Here is a 15,907-nt window from a genome sequence, read left to right as displayed (position 1 = left end):
GGTTGAAAATTAGCCACACTGTTTCCACACTGTCACTGTAATCATCCTGCAACGAAGCAATCATGATACACTCAGTGTTTTCATTGGAACCTCTGCAATTTACTGTAAACCAGAGCTACAGCATCCTTCCTAATATTGAGTTGCACCCCCTTTTGCCCTCAGAACAGCCTCAATTTGTTGGGGCATGGACTACAAGGTGTCAAAAGTGTTCCACAGGGATGCTGGCTCATGTTGACTCCAATGCTTCCCACAGTTGTTTCAAGTTGTCTGGATGTTCTTTGGGTGGTGGACCATTATTGATACACACGGGAAACTGTTGAGTGCGAATAACCCAGCAGCATTGCAGTACTTGACACACTCAAACTGGTATGTCTGGCACCTACTACCATACCCAGTTCAAAGGCACTTAAATCTTTTGTCTTGCCCATTCACAATTAATGTCTCAAGGCTTAAAAATCCTTCTTTAACCTGTCTCCTCCCCTTCATCTACACGGATTGAAGTGGATTTAACAGGTGACATCAATAAGGGATCATAGCTTTCACCTGGATTAAACTGGTCAGTCTATGTCATGGAAAGAGCAGGTGTTCCTCATGTTTTCTACACTCATTGTAGTTGTATACAATGCAGGTATTTCACTTATGAATTGTAGAGATATCAATTATTACATATTTTTGTAGTTATACATTCAAACTAAGGTCCTGGTGTTCTTTTCTTATACAGTAAACTTTTATTGAAGCAATATACATTTACATCCACACAAATATACAAATACAATATTACAATACGTTTTCAAAAGTTACAAAATATATACACACAATAATGGCAGTGACACAACCAGTCAGGTTTTCTAAAAATACATCTCTGTACAAGTGAAAAAATAAAGTGCAAAACATAGTCCAGTAACTATGATCTGAATATACAGTGTGTCTGACACAGAATAGAGCAAGTTGCCAACTTCAACCAAATGTCATAGGCCATCATCTGAAAGACAGCAGACACGCTACAGAGTGACACTTCTATGAGTCCTTTTCTGAGTGAAGTAGATGGAAAACTCACTGAAACAGTTAGTCATACATAGTTTTAGAGACATTACAAATCACCTACCAATATCCACAATCTTAATTGAAATGTCTCCCATACTGCACATTTCAGTTTCTTCTAACTTCTTCTAACATTCATATTACTGATGTATGGGCTGCCATTCTCTGGAAAACTATGTATGAAAGTTTCTTACATATGGGATTCTACAACATGATTAATGGGTAAACGACAAGGCTAAGAAACTAAAGTGCTACTTCAAAAGTTTGAAATGACTGATATCTATGAAATAATAAGCTTACACAGAATAAAACAAGCTTATCAAGGGTCGTCCAGGGGCTTAAAGCTGAGACCCGTAGTGGTGAAACTGCCACATCTGTTTGCAATATTACAACAACAAAGACGTTACTTCAAACAACGAACACCCATTTTTTAAATTGCACATGCGATAGATCAGCAGAGTACTATAATATTTTTTATCACAATGCAGGATGCATCTCTGCCCCGTTTCAAAAACAAAAATAATAACAATTGCGGCTGGGGCGACCAGTGGCGCTGTTTCACCTTATGCGGACTTTAGCTTTAAGCTTTAATTTTGACAGTCGTTCTTTGCAGTCACTCAGATATGTGTATGGAAATGGCTTGTACATTGCAATATTCTGAATCTCAACCCCAGAGTTGGAATGTTCTGAGTGACAGAGTTTGGTACATTGCTCCTCCTTTACCCTACAAAAAGAGGGGTACCCCAGCTCAGCTCTTCTCCTGCAGCATGTGTTGCCTGGTGGATGATGCTGTGCTACTGCTACCATCCAAACTAGACCCCGACTGTTTCCGCATCCGCTCAAGAATATAGAATCGGAGCATCAGGAAGAAACCTATGGGACAGACCACATAATGTTTCCGATTAGTTCTGTAATGGACCAATAATACATTACAGAAGCTAGAATCTATGCTCCAGAATTAGATTCCAGATTCTGAATTCAAAACAGCCTATAATCAACATCATTTTAAGCTATCTGTAACAGCTAAATGCTTGTTGAATGTCACTTATTCCAACAGTAGTGAAGCAAATTACATGGAAACAAATCCATATAGGTATTTAAAAAGGTCACACCAGCAATAAAGTGCAGCTTTTTTGTGAACTTCTAGCAGACAGAGCTATACACCAGCTTCTAATTTAAGCATGTAGCTACTAGCTAGTGAATACAAATGGAAACTGGTTGCAGGGAGGTTTTCTCCTGATACGCTGTTGAAACAGAACACTTTTACAGGGCATTGTTTCAAAGCAACACAATGGACAGTTGGCTCTGACAGCCTCCTCTGGTCATGTGACCATATTAACCTTTTGATAGACTCAACAGAGGTGGACCTACCCTGTAGGGAGTTGAGGATGCAGAAGAGGAAGGGGATGAACTCAGAGAGCTGTCCAAAGTCTAGGAATCCCAGGCCCCATGTGGTCCCGAACAGGCAGCTGAGACCCCAGATACTGAGGAACGCCACCTTGTTCTTCCTCCACTCGTCTCGGTTCTGGATCTTTCTCAGGACCAGGAATAGCATGATCAGACCAGAGAGGACCACTACAGCCAGGAAGGTCAGGTTGATGAAGTAATGGGCTAGTAGGCCAACAGAGCCTGGAGAGACATCCATCCAGCACCTAGAAGACCATGGTGAAAAAGCATGAATCACTGGGCTAACATCACATTTACATTTTAGTAATTTAGCAGACGCTCTTATCCAGAGCAACTTTCAGTTAGTGAGTGCATACATTTTCATACTGGCCCCCCGTGGGAAACAAACCCACAACCCTGGCGTTGCAAGCGCCATGCTCTACCAACTGAGCTACAGGGGACTCACCTCAGTCAAATGTCAAAACTTGATCTACTGTTCATCTTACAGGGGCAGTAGATCCAAAGTGCACTTACATCAAGAAGGGGTTGTTGACATCATCACTGGACACAACCTCTATCACACCATAGACTTTTCCAATGGCAAGCAGTACAATGACAGGAACAGCTGGGATACCTGGACAGAGGATCACAATGATGGTAACAGTCAATGGCTTAAATGTGTATTCAAGTGAATTGTATTCATCTACCCACAATGGGTAGTGGAATATAAACCAATTATTTGTGTATGTTTCCACTCACCAAAGCCAACCAGGTGCCAGACGTAAGGCTTGGGGGAGGGGCTGAACACCATGTAGACCAACCAAAAGGTGTGTAACACTTCAATAGACATCCAGGAGAAGGAACTGAGCAGAGCATAGTGGAGAGCCGCCCCAAAAACCCAGCATGCCTTGTTCCCTCCCACGTTGGCCAAAGTTCCTGTCAGGAAGAAGAGGAGGCTAAGAAGGAACAGTGCCATGGCCAGACCCCGATGGACCGCAGTGGACGGGTCCTTTGCTCTCCTGCCACAGTGCAAGAAGAGGAGAGAAAGTGAGTGAATGAGAGAGAGGGAGGGAGGGATGGAGGGAGAGAAATAGATAGACAAAGAGAGAGTGGGTAACTGTTATGAAACATATCACTCATATCTTATTTTTTAAAGACATTTTGGAATTTCCCATGAACTCTGAGATATTTACACAACATGATTAGGAAGTATTGTCACATGTTGAGGCCTTGTAGGATATATTACGGGTAGGACAGGCTGCAGGGAGACAGACTATTGCATGTAAGGAGAAGTACCGCTGATTGTTAAGGAAGACGATGAGGACAACACAGCTCAAAGTAGAGGCAGCGCAGCCAATTGATGTAATGGCAGTTAGAGCCTCCAGATGGCGCACTGGTCGTGGTTCCAATTGCTGAGGTGAATAGAAGACAAAACCAAGTTTACCATTACCAATCTACTTGAGATGAGTTGTTATTGATTTATTCAAATGATTGCCAATGAAAATATTCTAGATAGAGGTTATAGCTCACCACTAGGATGGCGAAGTATGTGAGATGATTACAGCGGCACTCTGTGTCCTCTGCACCTTTCTGTATGGTCTCACAACCTTCCTTTTTCCATGTGACCTCCGCTGGATCTGCAACAATTAAACCAATACCGATGACCTTAGCAAGGCCTGGAAACACTGCATAATTAAGCATTAAGGCCCAAGGGGGTGTGGTATTTGGCCATATTAACAGCTAAGGGCTGTTCTTAGGAACGACGCAATGCGAAGTGCCTGGATACAGTCCTTAGCCATGGTATATTGGCCAAATACCACAAACCCCTGATGTGCCTTATTGCTATTATAAACTGGTTACCAACATAATTACAACAGTAAACAAGTACTTTTGTGTCATACATGTGGTATATTATCTGATATACCACGGCTTTCAGCCAATCAGCGACCCAGGTTATAATCCTTAATCCTCTATATTCAATACAAATAATAATAATACAAATAAGTATGCTATTATTGCAACCAAGTTTAAACACGCTTCTTTACAAACCTTTCTTTGTGTCCCAAGAAACACATTTTCTTGAGTGAGTTGTCTGAAAAAGAAAAGTTACAGAAGGGAGGTGAGAGGCAAGTAGGTACTTATTTAATTCACCACTAGATGGTGACCTGGATACTGAACAACACATCCCGAATACTGTATATATGTCTGGCATGCAAGATTAGCTTCAATCATATTTTACAAGTGTTACTGTTGACCGACTCACACACTGAGTCAGAACAGAAAGGATCAAGTGTGCAATGACCTGAATACAACAGTTTCAATTTAACTGATGCAACTGTATCAATCAAAATCTCTAAAAGTGATAACACTAAGACGATGCTGAGATAAAGTCCAGAAACACTAAACACTACAACCATACAACAGAAAGTTAGCTTAACTCTAACTATACAACTGTTAAAGGATACATGTCTACTGTACTCAGTGCCAACACCCCTGTGATGTACAGTATTGAATAAAAAGCTACTTGCTACAGTACAATTGCTAGAGTGACTAATTCTGAGATGAAGCAGACATATCTTTTTCTACAAATCTTTCACATTGTTTTCTTTTGCTTCTGAAAGGGCTTTTGAAGTGGTTTGTGCTCTGAGAGTTTGAGACAATAAAATACATCAAGGGAAGAAAACGGCGTGCTTCAAGTCTAAAACTAAGACACACACATGCATTCAGGCACAAACACACACACTTACTGGTATGACAGAATGATGGAAACCAATCCTGATTGGCTCTGGAAGGTTGGTGATGATCTCATTCTCCACAGTGATTCCCACCACATCTTCTAGAATCCTGAAGTCATTCTGGTCCGCCTTAGAACTCCCCTGTGAACACACAACAACCAGAATCACAACTACATTTCATAAGCTATGGACACAGATTAAACCCAGTCTTGGATTACAAATGTTTTGGTGCTTTAGTGTAAACTGTAATGTACAGTTTACATTGACTAGGGTAGCAGCCAAGTGGAAAACCCATTGGCTCTTACCTGGAATAAGGTACTGTTTTTGAAGTACGTGCAGACAACCTTGACCTTTTGCTTTTCTGGAGGTTTCAGACAAGAAGGCAGGTGAACTGATGGAATCATTTGAGGAGGAACTCCTCGAGGCGCCTGCACAACACCAACGCACAAGTTAGTTATAATAATCATATAACATTATGTGTGTATGTGCGCATGTGTGGTCTTACAGGCAGAATGATGTTGTAGCCCTGAAAGCCTTCCTTCATCTCCACCACAGAGCTCAGGGCACAGGGCAGCACAACGTTCCCCAGCACCTTGGACCTCATCACCGTCTCCTCTATCCTACAGACCAATACAGACACAGTATTTACAACCCACTTTATCTCATACAGGTAGTTTCTATGCATTACATACAGTATAGACATTACCTTTGGGCATGTGATAGTGATATAGAAACTGGTGTGCAATAGATGGATGTTTTGTTAATCACACTGAGCAAAATTTTCTGTTTGTGGCCTAAGCTCTGCGGCTCACTCATAATGGATGACATCATACTTCACTACTGCCCGAGCATGTTTACAACAACATTTTGTCATGCTGGTTAGTCAACTCAAGAGGATAGGCATAGCCATAGAGGACAAAGTAGTTCAAGAGATGACATGGAGGGGTGTAATTCAAAATAAAGAGGTAAAACGTACACGTTCACCTTATCACCAGATCCCTGACTCGCCTCATCACAAAACACGTTTTCTGAAAGGCAAAGAATCCATTCAGAGGCAGTCTAGTATTTATATTTTCAAGACTGTATAACACACCCAAAATGTACTTAGATTAACAATAACGTATTAAAGTTGATTTCCTCATCAGACAATATAACTGACAAGATAACCCAAAGTGTTGCTTACTGCAGTTGACAATTCCGCCAAAAAACTCATAGGCTGGGCGTCTTTGGTAACTTAGGATATCATCCCGTTGTGTCGCGTTGAGTATCCCGTATATCGCAGTCCCTTTGTTTCCGCTTTGGGACAGGTCAGTGCAGCAGTTCTCCTGTAGACCAGACGGCCAGCACAGAGTGTGGTTCTGTCCATTCACCTCTACCCAGAGCTGGTCCAGAAGGGGCTCCCAGTACACACAGAAGGGTGTCTCTCCTGCCTCTGGGCTCGGGCCCAGCTTGATGACAGAAGAGTTCTCACATTGGGCCGTTATCTCACCTCGGATGGACAGGGAGCTCTCATTGGCTGAGATGGTGATGGTGCCACAGCCCCTTTTCAAATCGTGAGCCAGAGTTAAGAGCCCGTTGCCATGGCACCATGTTCCACACATTTTGAAGTCCCTGTCGTTTTCCCCTGATCCTGTTTGGACAATCGTTTTACTTTTTGAATTTTAAAGAAACAGTCTATGCACTGCAGCATCAATCCCTCTCATACAGTATTTTGCTTTATTTGTAGACCATTGCAAATAAAATGTTAACTTACCTGATGCAAAGAGGGCAATGAGAAAGATCATACACAGGGTCCCTCCAAACCCCTGGTTGGGCCCCATTGTTACTGTATGGTTTCACCTTTGACCTCTATAAAACACAAGAAGAACAACACAGGTGTAAAACATGAATACTGCTCAACTTTAATCAGTGTTCCAGACACTTCTTCTCTCTGTGAAAAGCAGGATCGATCTGTCCCAGGGCGATTGCAGTCACTCTTTCAAACACATATCTGTACAATTCCTTCCAGGGGCGATTCTCTCATTATTTACCCTGTCTTCTCTAAACAACACATCTCCTAGACACCATTCCTGTTCTTAGATACACTTATTCTTCATTCAAAAGAGTTATTCAGCTGTCCCCATAGGATAACCCTTTTTGGTTCCAGGTAGAACCCTTTTGGGTTCCATGTAGAAACCGTTCTACACGGAACCCAGAAGGGTTCTACCTGCAACCAAAAAGGGTTCTTCAAAGGGTTCTCCTATGGGGACAGCCGAAGAACCCCTTTGGAACCCTTTTTTGTAAGAGTGTAGCTTGGTAAACTATATTTTGAGAGTAGCTTCCCTAACACTTTAACTTGTACACATGTAGGGGTCACTTGTCTGCTACTACAGCTTAGTTGGAATTGAAAAAAAGACTGTGGCGTGTCTGTGGTAAGACACGTAAAGTAGATCACAATTGGCAGCAGCCACAGGGGTTTTACACATCTTCTGCAGAATAGCTAATGCAATATAGATATTTTAGGTCTCAAAAAGGGAATTAGTGTGAATACAGTGAATTAGCATTGCATTCATTGGTAAGTCTGCATCTGTGAGACCTCAGAACACACACTTGTCATTGAAGACTCAGTGAATACAAGACACAGTGAATGGTGTCTGTGTGACTGTTGGAAGGAAAAGAGTGTTCTCATTGATAAGAACTCAAGAAAGGACACTGAATGTATTTTTAGGACTGAGCAAATGTTTTTATTGATAAGGAAATAGTTAATGATAAAAAAAAAAGAAGAATAAGTGTATCTAAGAACAGGAATGGTGTCTAGGAGATGTGTTGTTTAGAGAAGACGGTAAATAATGAGAGAATCGCCCCTGGAAGTAATTGTACAGATATGTGTCAAATGTAACAGAATGTTTAATTTAGTCTAATAAACACAAAAACTATGTTTCAAGTAAGAATTATGCAGGTCTGATGCCGAGAAAAAAATGAAATTCTTGCCTATTTCACCCATATTTTATTTTTGCAAAAACAGTGTGTAGTTCCAGTAGTTAGCTACACCGCTACATGGAAGCTAGCTAAGGGTGGATTTCGCTACATTAGTATAATATGTTTAGTGAGATCTATCTCTCTTCAACATCAGATTGACAACTTTTCTGTTCACACTAGCCTCAGATGTGGTGTGGCCAAAGCCACATTACTGCTCCCTGTGTGAGTGCAGCTATTAACATACCGTAAATACCATAGTATATAGACAAACAAAATAAGAATACCAATTCAAAATATACAGGAGCTTCTCATCTAAACCATATTGTGCATAGTGTTGCACACTTGATTAATGCAATGATATTATTCACACATTTTTTGTGGATATTTTTAAAGCCTTTAATTTACAATTTGGCTAACAGAGAAAAAATGCTTTCTACTGGTATTAAGGTCATTCTTGCAGGGACATTATCTTTATGCTGTAGGACTCAGAGGGGGGTATGTGGTGTAGATATCTCCCATACTATCTCAGGAGGACGTGTGGGAGACATCTCTTTAAGAAAGATTTGAATCTAGATCTGTCTAGAGATCTGTCTAAATATACAAAAGTATATTTCCTGGGACTAGTTTGTGTCGTCAAAGTAGTGTAGTGTAAAGAGGCCCTAAGATTGAGGGGATAGGACAGGATTTCAGCTAGCTAACGTTAACAATGCTAGCTATTTTTGACAAACTTTGCTAGCTAATGGCAACATTGCCAACTCTCTAAAGTAAATTTGACGACATGATAATGATGGCAAAGTTGTTTCCTACAAATTATTTGCCTACTTTAGCAATGCAATCTTAATTTAGACAAAACAGTCATTAGTCCCCTTTCAGAATGACTGGGCATCAGTCAACTTTTGGGCACCAATATGGTGGACAGTAGCTTTAGAACGTTTATAACAATGGCCCTACGCAACCGAATGATGGAAGTGCAACCCATGATTAAGCTATTGGCTACATGCTTTGGTTTCTGTGGGAAAACTGCACGTCTCCATAACAGAAGTCAGACAAAAACTGCACTCAGCCGTTGAACCACAGTCAAGTGGGGTTTGTGGAGTAGACAGATTACGTACAACATACATGAGAAACCTGTCACCTGCAAATGCTACACACAAACAAGCACTGAGCTAAATGTTGACACAGAAAGGTTTCCTACGGGTGAAGGCCTATTCTCATCTATGCAAAAAAGTTTTTCTTATGTAATGAGTGTGAGCACCAACACAAGTGAGACATCAATCGTTCCCAGAATAGGCCTACTGTAAAAACATAATCATATGATGATATCATATGAGAGATGTCACAAACAGAACAGTGAATGACATTTTCTATATGTCTACATTGTGGTCTCTGTGTTTCCCCTTTGTGGTGTGAGAGTAGCATCAAAAGTGTATTTTTAATAAGGTGTGACTTCGCTGTTGTTTCACGTGTTGAGGAACTTCTCAATTTCCACACACTTTTCTCCTCTGAGTGGGGTTTATAACCAAGTTTTTACCTATCCTGCTTCCCTACACAATATTTGTACTTTGCTCAGAACATATCTCACACATAATCTAACACAATTGGGTCTGGTCACACACATCTGCAATACTACTCTTCTCCATTTCCAACCACTCTTTCTTCCTCTCTGAGCGTGGCCCCCTTGGCAAACAGATCATACTACTGATAAGCTATACTACGGTTTTGTTGTACACTTCAGGAATAAGCATGGGATTTCTTTCTCTCGTTTTGGCAGCAGTAGCAGTTTGTCTTCTTACACTGGGGCATGAGGGGGACTGCAGTAACATGCTCTAACTCAGTAGTATTCAAACTTTTTCAGCGGGGACCCCATATTTTCCCCCAGAATTTCTGGGGTCCCCATTTCTTTTTCATAAGAACTTCTCGCGACCCCACCCCACCCCACCCAAAATCTACACTGTGTGCACAATTATTAGGCAAGTCAGTATTTTGACCATATCATCATTATTATGCATATGTCACAACTCCAAGCTGGAATGCTTATTGGATTTAAACATATCAGGTGATGTGTATTTGTCAAGCAGTGGTACAGGAAAAAGTCTGCATCTTTCAAGAAGACCATGATTTTTATGCAGGACAATGCTCCATCGCATGCATCGAAGTACTCCACTGCGTGGCTAGCCAGTAAAGGCCTTAAAGATGAAAGAATAATGACATGGCCCCCTTCCTCACCTGACCTAAACCCTATTGAGAACTTGTGGTCCCTTCTTAAACGGTCGATTTACGGTGAAGGAAAACAGTACACCTCTCTGACCAGTGTCTGGGAGGCTGTGGTTGCTGCTGCACAAAAAGTTGATCGTCAAAATGAAAAGAAACAAATAAATACATTTACTCAATAACATTTTATTTTTCAAATTATCTTTCTCAAAAACATTTTTATATTGTCCTATACAATAATCTGTACTCTTAATTTTTGGTTCCTAAAAAATAAATACAAAATAATAATAATTTGGCTGACCCCACTGCAGTTTGACCCCGACTTTGAATACCACTGCCAGTCTAAGTGAAACAGACTCTGCTGAACATACCAGTAAGATGTACGCATCAACCCACCAGGCAGGTCTAAACTTTTAGATGATTTTTATTGCCCTTGCATGACCTATTCACTTGTAGCCATCTCAACAAGCAGTGTTGCTCACATTTCCTATCTGTCACATTACTGCTAAAGTGGGCATCAGATCATTTGCCAACAAGTTGAAGTACAAAAACAGTGTAGCAGTAGTGTTATTATTATGCACAAAGTGAGCACAATAAGAGAGGCCTTGATTATTTGTCTATGAGTAAATGTAATACAGCACATTTTTGAAAGTATATGAAGACAAAGTCAAATATCAGACAATTGTCAACAGCATGGTCTTTATGGATTATACAGTGGACTATACTTTAACCATACTTATAAGAAATGCACAGTCTCCCCCACCACATAATCAGACTTCACATAATCAACAAGTGCACACAGGGTTCTCAGTTCTCTTCTGTTTGAGAAGGGCGAACCTGACCTCCACCCAGTCTCTGCCCCCCCCCCCCCCCCCCCCTCCATTGTTCAAGCCGAGGGCCTCAATGCAGTGAAAGAATGTCCCTTTTCACTTCTCAACTTTGTGTGTTTGTGTGTGTGTTGACACGGTTCAGACAGTTATAAATGCTCAAGGCCAAAGTATGTTGTACAGTAGCTAGCCACATAAACTCCAGTTTCCATTTCGATACTTCTGAGGAGACAGGGGTAAATTCGCACACACAAACACACACACACACACACACTTGAACTATTTACTGTAATAATTTATCACACTTCCCCCACACTTTCCACCCTTTCGTTTCAAAGATGCTGCATGTGTGAAATTGTGGCCTTAATTGAAACTTCCGCTATGGCATGAACTCTTGTTCAAACTTTTGTTCTTTAAGCCACAGTATTTTGATGTATTCAACAACAGTGATTCACCCTGTCTGTCACTGACAGCATCTGCATATCACTTCAGAGTGATATATAGTAGTACAGCTCTGAGTGGTAAAGCAGTCAAAGAAAATGTGAGTCAGACAGACATGCAACAAGCTTTACTTCACCACCTTTTGTCTGAGAAGAGGAAACATAAACCTCCCGCTATTGCGGAGAAATGTGACCTGGTCCGTGACATCAGAGCTGAACAAAAAAGCTCTGTTGTTGAGGCCCTAAGCCAAACAGAGACTGAGTGTGAATAAAGTTCAAGGGTCATATGATGGTCCAGCATCTGCTTTAGCTATGTTGACCAATGTCCCCTCAAAGAGCTGAGTTCAGCCTTTTAGATGAACAGGTGAGCAGAGTAGTTGGTTCAGATCAGAGATGAAAGCAAAGCTAGGAAACTCAGCTGTTTCAAGAGGGCCAAAACAAAGATGAAAGTGCCAAAAATATTCACATTTACTACATTTAATTTAGGGGTATACAGTACATCCAGTACTTAGTATGACTTTAATATTGCTTCCTTCTGTGAGGAAGCCATGGCCCAGTAAGCATTTCAAAGCCATTTCTGTCAATCAAACATGGAATGTTTCTTTCCAAAAAGGTAGGGATTATTATAGGGTTTTTAGGTCATAGGGTGATTTGCTAGCCTGCCTGTAAGACTAGACTAGACAGTGAGAGGTGAGTGTGTGTAAATATCTTTGGCATTCCACCTACTCTCCAATTTCCATACAGACATCAAACTCTGCTTAAGATCTTGCTCGCAAAAACTGAGGATATCCCATCTCAACATTGCCTATGGGGCGGCAGGTAGCCTAGCGGTAAAAAAAAAACCTAGTGTCGATGTCCACTCCACCGCGTAAATCTAATTAGCATAACAAAAATCTATCAGTTTAAGCTAGAGATATCTGTTTTTTTTTACATTATATGCTTCTCAATCCACCGCATCCGCTGATATTGCACTGCCACATCTGCGGTGAAAGTGACAGAGCTAGAGAGGTGTTTGTCAGACCATGAGACATCCCAAAGTCTGAAGTTGGTACATCCGATCTGCCAACTTCTGTCTGTAGCATCAGAACAGTTTGTGCTACACACTAATATGATGTCAGTTGTTTTGCTCTAGGATGCCCATAGGCCTCACAAGACTCTAAAGGTCCCCAGTACCAGTTTAAAACATTAATTGAAGTATATTTGGAGACAGTTTAGTGCCAAAGATATATGGGGTTAAATACATGTAAAATATATCTATATATTTTCATGATCTTTCTTATATATTTTTTTATATTTAACATTCAAAATCAAATAGCTAAATGATCCTTGGTATGACCTTCTTAAAACAATTCCATATAGCTTAGTAGAACTCCCCACCTCCCCTGCCTTAGACAGGGCATAGTCTGTAGAGAGGTAAGAAAGTTGGGTTCGAATCACCAAGGTGGAAATCTGCCATTCTGCCCTTGAGCAAGGCTGTTAACCAGTGGTGTAAAGTACTTAAGTAAAAATACTTTGCTTAATATAAGGAATTTTAAGTGATTTATACTTTTACTTTTGATACTTAAGTATATTTAAAACCAAATACTTTTAGACTTTTACTCAAGTAGTATTTTACTGGCTGACTTTCACTTTTACTTGAGTAACTTTCTATTAAGGTATCTATACTTTTACTCAAGTATGACAATTGGGTACTTTTTCCACCACTGCTGTTAACCCCCAACAACAACTGCTCCCTGGGCACCTATGATGTCGATTAAGGCATCCCCCCACACCTCTCTGATTCAGAGGGGTTGGGTTGAATGCGGGAGGCACATTTCGCTTGAATGCATCCAGTTGTGCAACTGACTAGATATCCCCTTTCCTAAGGTGCATTTAGTTGAAGCCAGTAGTTATTTAACTTTGCAGTCTTTGCAAGGCATTTTGTCCCAATGTTTATAGCAACAATTGTAATATACTGGTTAAAAGGTTTATTCTGATACAGTAACTGTATTATGTTGCCAACCTGGCAAGCAAGTGGACAAACATTAAACTGCATCAAAACCATCACACATCACCCAAGCCTTGGTATAAATACTAGCAGCACCTCATCCTTTGTATTCTGCATTTCATCATAGCAATAAGTAATATGCCTACTAAAAGTAAGAACAGATACAATTTTGAAGAATTGCTACATATCTCAGAGCAAGTTATGTATGCCTACTGTATTGGTTAACCTGACAAAGAAAGGAATATGTTCCCTTGACTTGATCACAATCAACAACAGAAATTTTTTAAATGAAACACAAATGTAAGAACTGGTTTGTAACTGGTTGTAGCCTAAATTAGCACAATGTGAAGAAGCCAAATCTGAGGTTTACTATTACACCCTAAAATACAGAAACACCTGCTTCTGCTTTGTCAATCCATTAATTGTCTGAATTTATTAACCGGTAGGCTACACACATGTTATGGTGAAATTAGGAGAAAAAAATTTGAATATCACGGATTAGTGCAGTAAAAAACGGGTTTACATTCGTTTATTTTTACCTTTACACAGTCGGAACTCGTCTGCGCCTCTGCTGAAAGTGGTGGTTATGGTTTTTCGTCGATGTCTAAAGATGTTAGAGGTATAAGCGATGCTCTTCACACCTCCCCACGCGGACTATAGACTTGCTATAGGCTATTGACAGAATCAGAAACTGACCGCGTGAAGTGGAAGGCGAAAAAACCCGGATTCCTCCCCCAAACTCAGACAGCCACAGCAGCGTGTGAAAATGAGCTCAGCCATGCGTGACTGGAAGTTTATCTTTCAGAGACTAGATAAAAACTTCCAGACACTTCAGACCGTCAGACACTGCACTGGCACCCGTGCTACACAGTACAGCCACATAGAAAAGGTCCACTGTTGTTTGAGCTGCCTAACCCTGTATAGAAAGCCACTCCTTAGGGGAATAGCTGTCAGCACGGACAAGGTGTGAGCGCTAGACTGCCTGCGGGTGTTTGGTAAGAGGAGGGGCCACTGTGTTGTGAGCTTTCTCTCTACAAGAAGAATAGAAAATAGGCTATTCACTATACAATCTATTTTAGGCTATAACGTGTTCCTAGCTTACACTTTCTGTGTGTTTTCTTAGAGAACTTCATTGTCTATAAGGGAGTCTACATATTTCCCCAAGGTTATCAGCAGTAGGCTAGCCAACGGTGATATTGTTCCAAGTTAATGTTTAACCATGGGTAACAATTACCTGTAGACCTTTTGACTTTGACATTTGACATTTTGGCAAGTCACATTTTCAGATGAAAAACCTTCTCACAGGATGGAGAGAGAGAATGATGTAGAGAGGGTTAAACGAAACACCTGGCTCCTCTTCTCTCTTCAGCTGTCTGTATTTGTGTGTCTGTACAAGAGGGTGTACGCATGCGTGCATGTGAAGAAAGCAAGCTAACAAAGGTATACTTGTCTGATATGTGGAGTGGAAGTATTTGCCAGTTTTATTATATGGCTGTTGCCCTCAACGAGATAAGGATAAGTCTCACTTCACTGGTGATGAAAGGTGTCTGCTGATTCTCTGCCGCTTGTTTTTGTGGTTGGTATCGGGAATAGGACAAAACAGAATTCATATAGGTATAGGGGGCTACAGTTGAGTGTCACAACTGGCGTCCGTCCAGCACTGCATGCACTGCATGCACTCTGACACCCCAATAACTGTCCAGCCTACCCCAGGAGTTAAAAAGGGAAGCAGAAATGTGTCACACCTCCATATGAGAGACAAAGAGGAAGATTAAACAAATGTCATTATTTCTTTGCCAATCTCCAGACAGTGGTTATGATGGTTGATGATTAGGCTTTTTCACCATTAGGACATAGTGTGTGTGTGTGTGGGAAGGTAGTAGGCTATTAACTGCGTCAGTCAGGTCGTCAAAAAGAGAGGCGGTAACAACTTCACAATGGTTCCTCAGCATACAAACACACATACAAATGCCTATCATCTGTTATAGAAGGTCTTTCATTTGTGAAAGATTTGTAAAACAGTAATGGTCTTTGTTAAATGTTAAAATTGCATGTTGGTGTAGTTTTCACTGGGAGACCAATAGGTACTGGTGAATCAGCTCAGCTGTATGCCTTTATAGGTTTGGCGGCCTCTGTCTGGACTCCAACATCCTGCAATTATGGTTTTCACCTTCAACCTTTCATAAACAAATATCAAACACAAATGTGCTTTGCTTTTACCCACTTGTGAAAATATTGTCTTTTATTTCTGCAGAGAAGTCATCATAAAAATGTATAAATAAGATGTGGACTTGGTGTTAAAGGGAGCTACACTTCCTCAGA

The 15,907-nt window shown here is 40.8% G+C and overlaps 1 protein-coding gene across 1 annotated transcript; it reads right to left on the bottom strand.

Annotated features, from left to right (window-relative positions):
- Positions 1-701: 701 nt before the first annotated feature.
- Positions 702-14,365, bottom strand: LOC311127884 (adhesion G-protein coupled receptor G5-like). The gene is made up of 14 exons (XM_084159782.1): positions 14,125-14,365; positions 6,916-7,010; positions 6,346-6,792; positions 6,139-6,190; positions 5,668-5,782; positions 5,468-5,590; positions 5,175-5,303; positions 4,477-4,519; positions 3,958-4,064; positions 3,724-3,839; positions 3,187-3,446; positions 2,962-3,061; positions 2,413-2,693; positions 702-1,914 (listed from the first exon to the last, which is right to left on the bottom strand). Exons 2-14 carry the CDS (start codon positions 6,980-6,982, stop codon positions 1,790-1,792), a joined length of 1,965 nt encoding a protein of 654 aa, XP_084015908.1. The 5' UTR covers positions 6,983-7,010; positions 14,125-14,365; the 3' UTR covers positions 702-1,789.
- Between the last annotated feature and the right edge of the window lie 1,542 nt (positions 14,366-15,907).

Source organism: Coregonus lavaretus (genome assembly GCF_964263955.1).
Source record: "Coregonus lavaretus genome assembly, chromosome: 4".
NCBI lineage: Eukaryota > Metazoa > Chordata > Actinopteri > Salmoniformes > Salmonidae > Coregonus > Coregonus lavaretus.
This window is presented reverse-complemented; position numbering and strand designations above follow the sequence as displayed.

Bases quoted from the DNA above. Each gene is read 5' to 3' on its own strand.
- LOC311127884 (XM_084159782.1), bottom strand. From the start codon at position 6,982: ATGGGGCCCAACCAGGGGTTTGGAGGGACCCTGTGTATGATCTTTCTC. The intron at 5,783-6,138 runs GTACGTTTTACC...ATTGGTCTGTAG, and splicing joins TCTGGTGATAAGGTGAACGT to GATAGAGGAGACGGTGATGA. The intron at 3,062-3,186 runs GTGAGTGGAAAC...TCCTCTGTCCAG, and splicing joins CTGGCACCTGGTTGGCTTTG to GTATCCCAGCTGTTCCTGTC.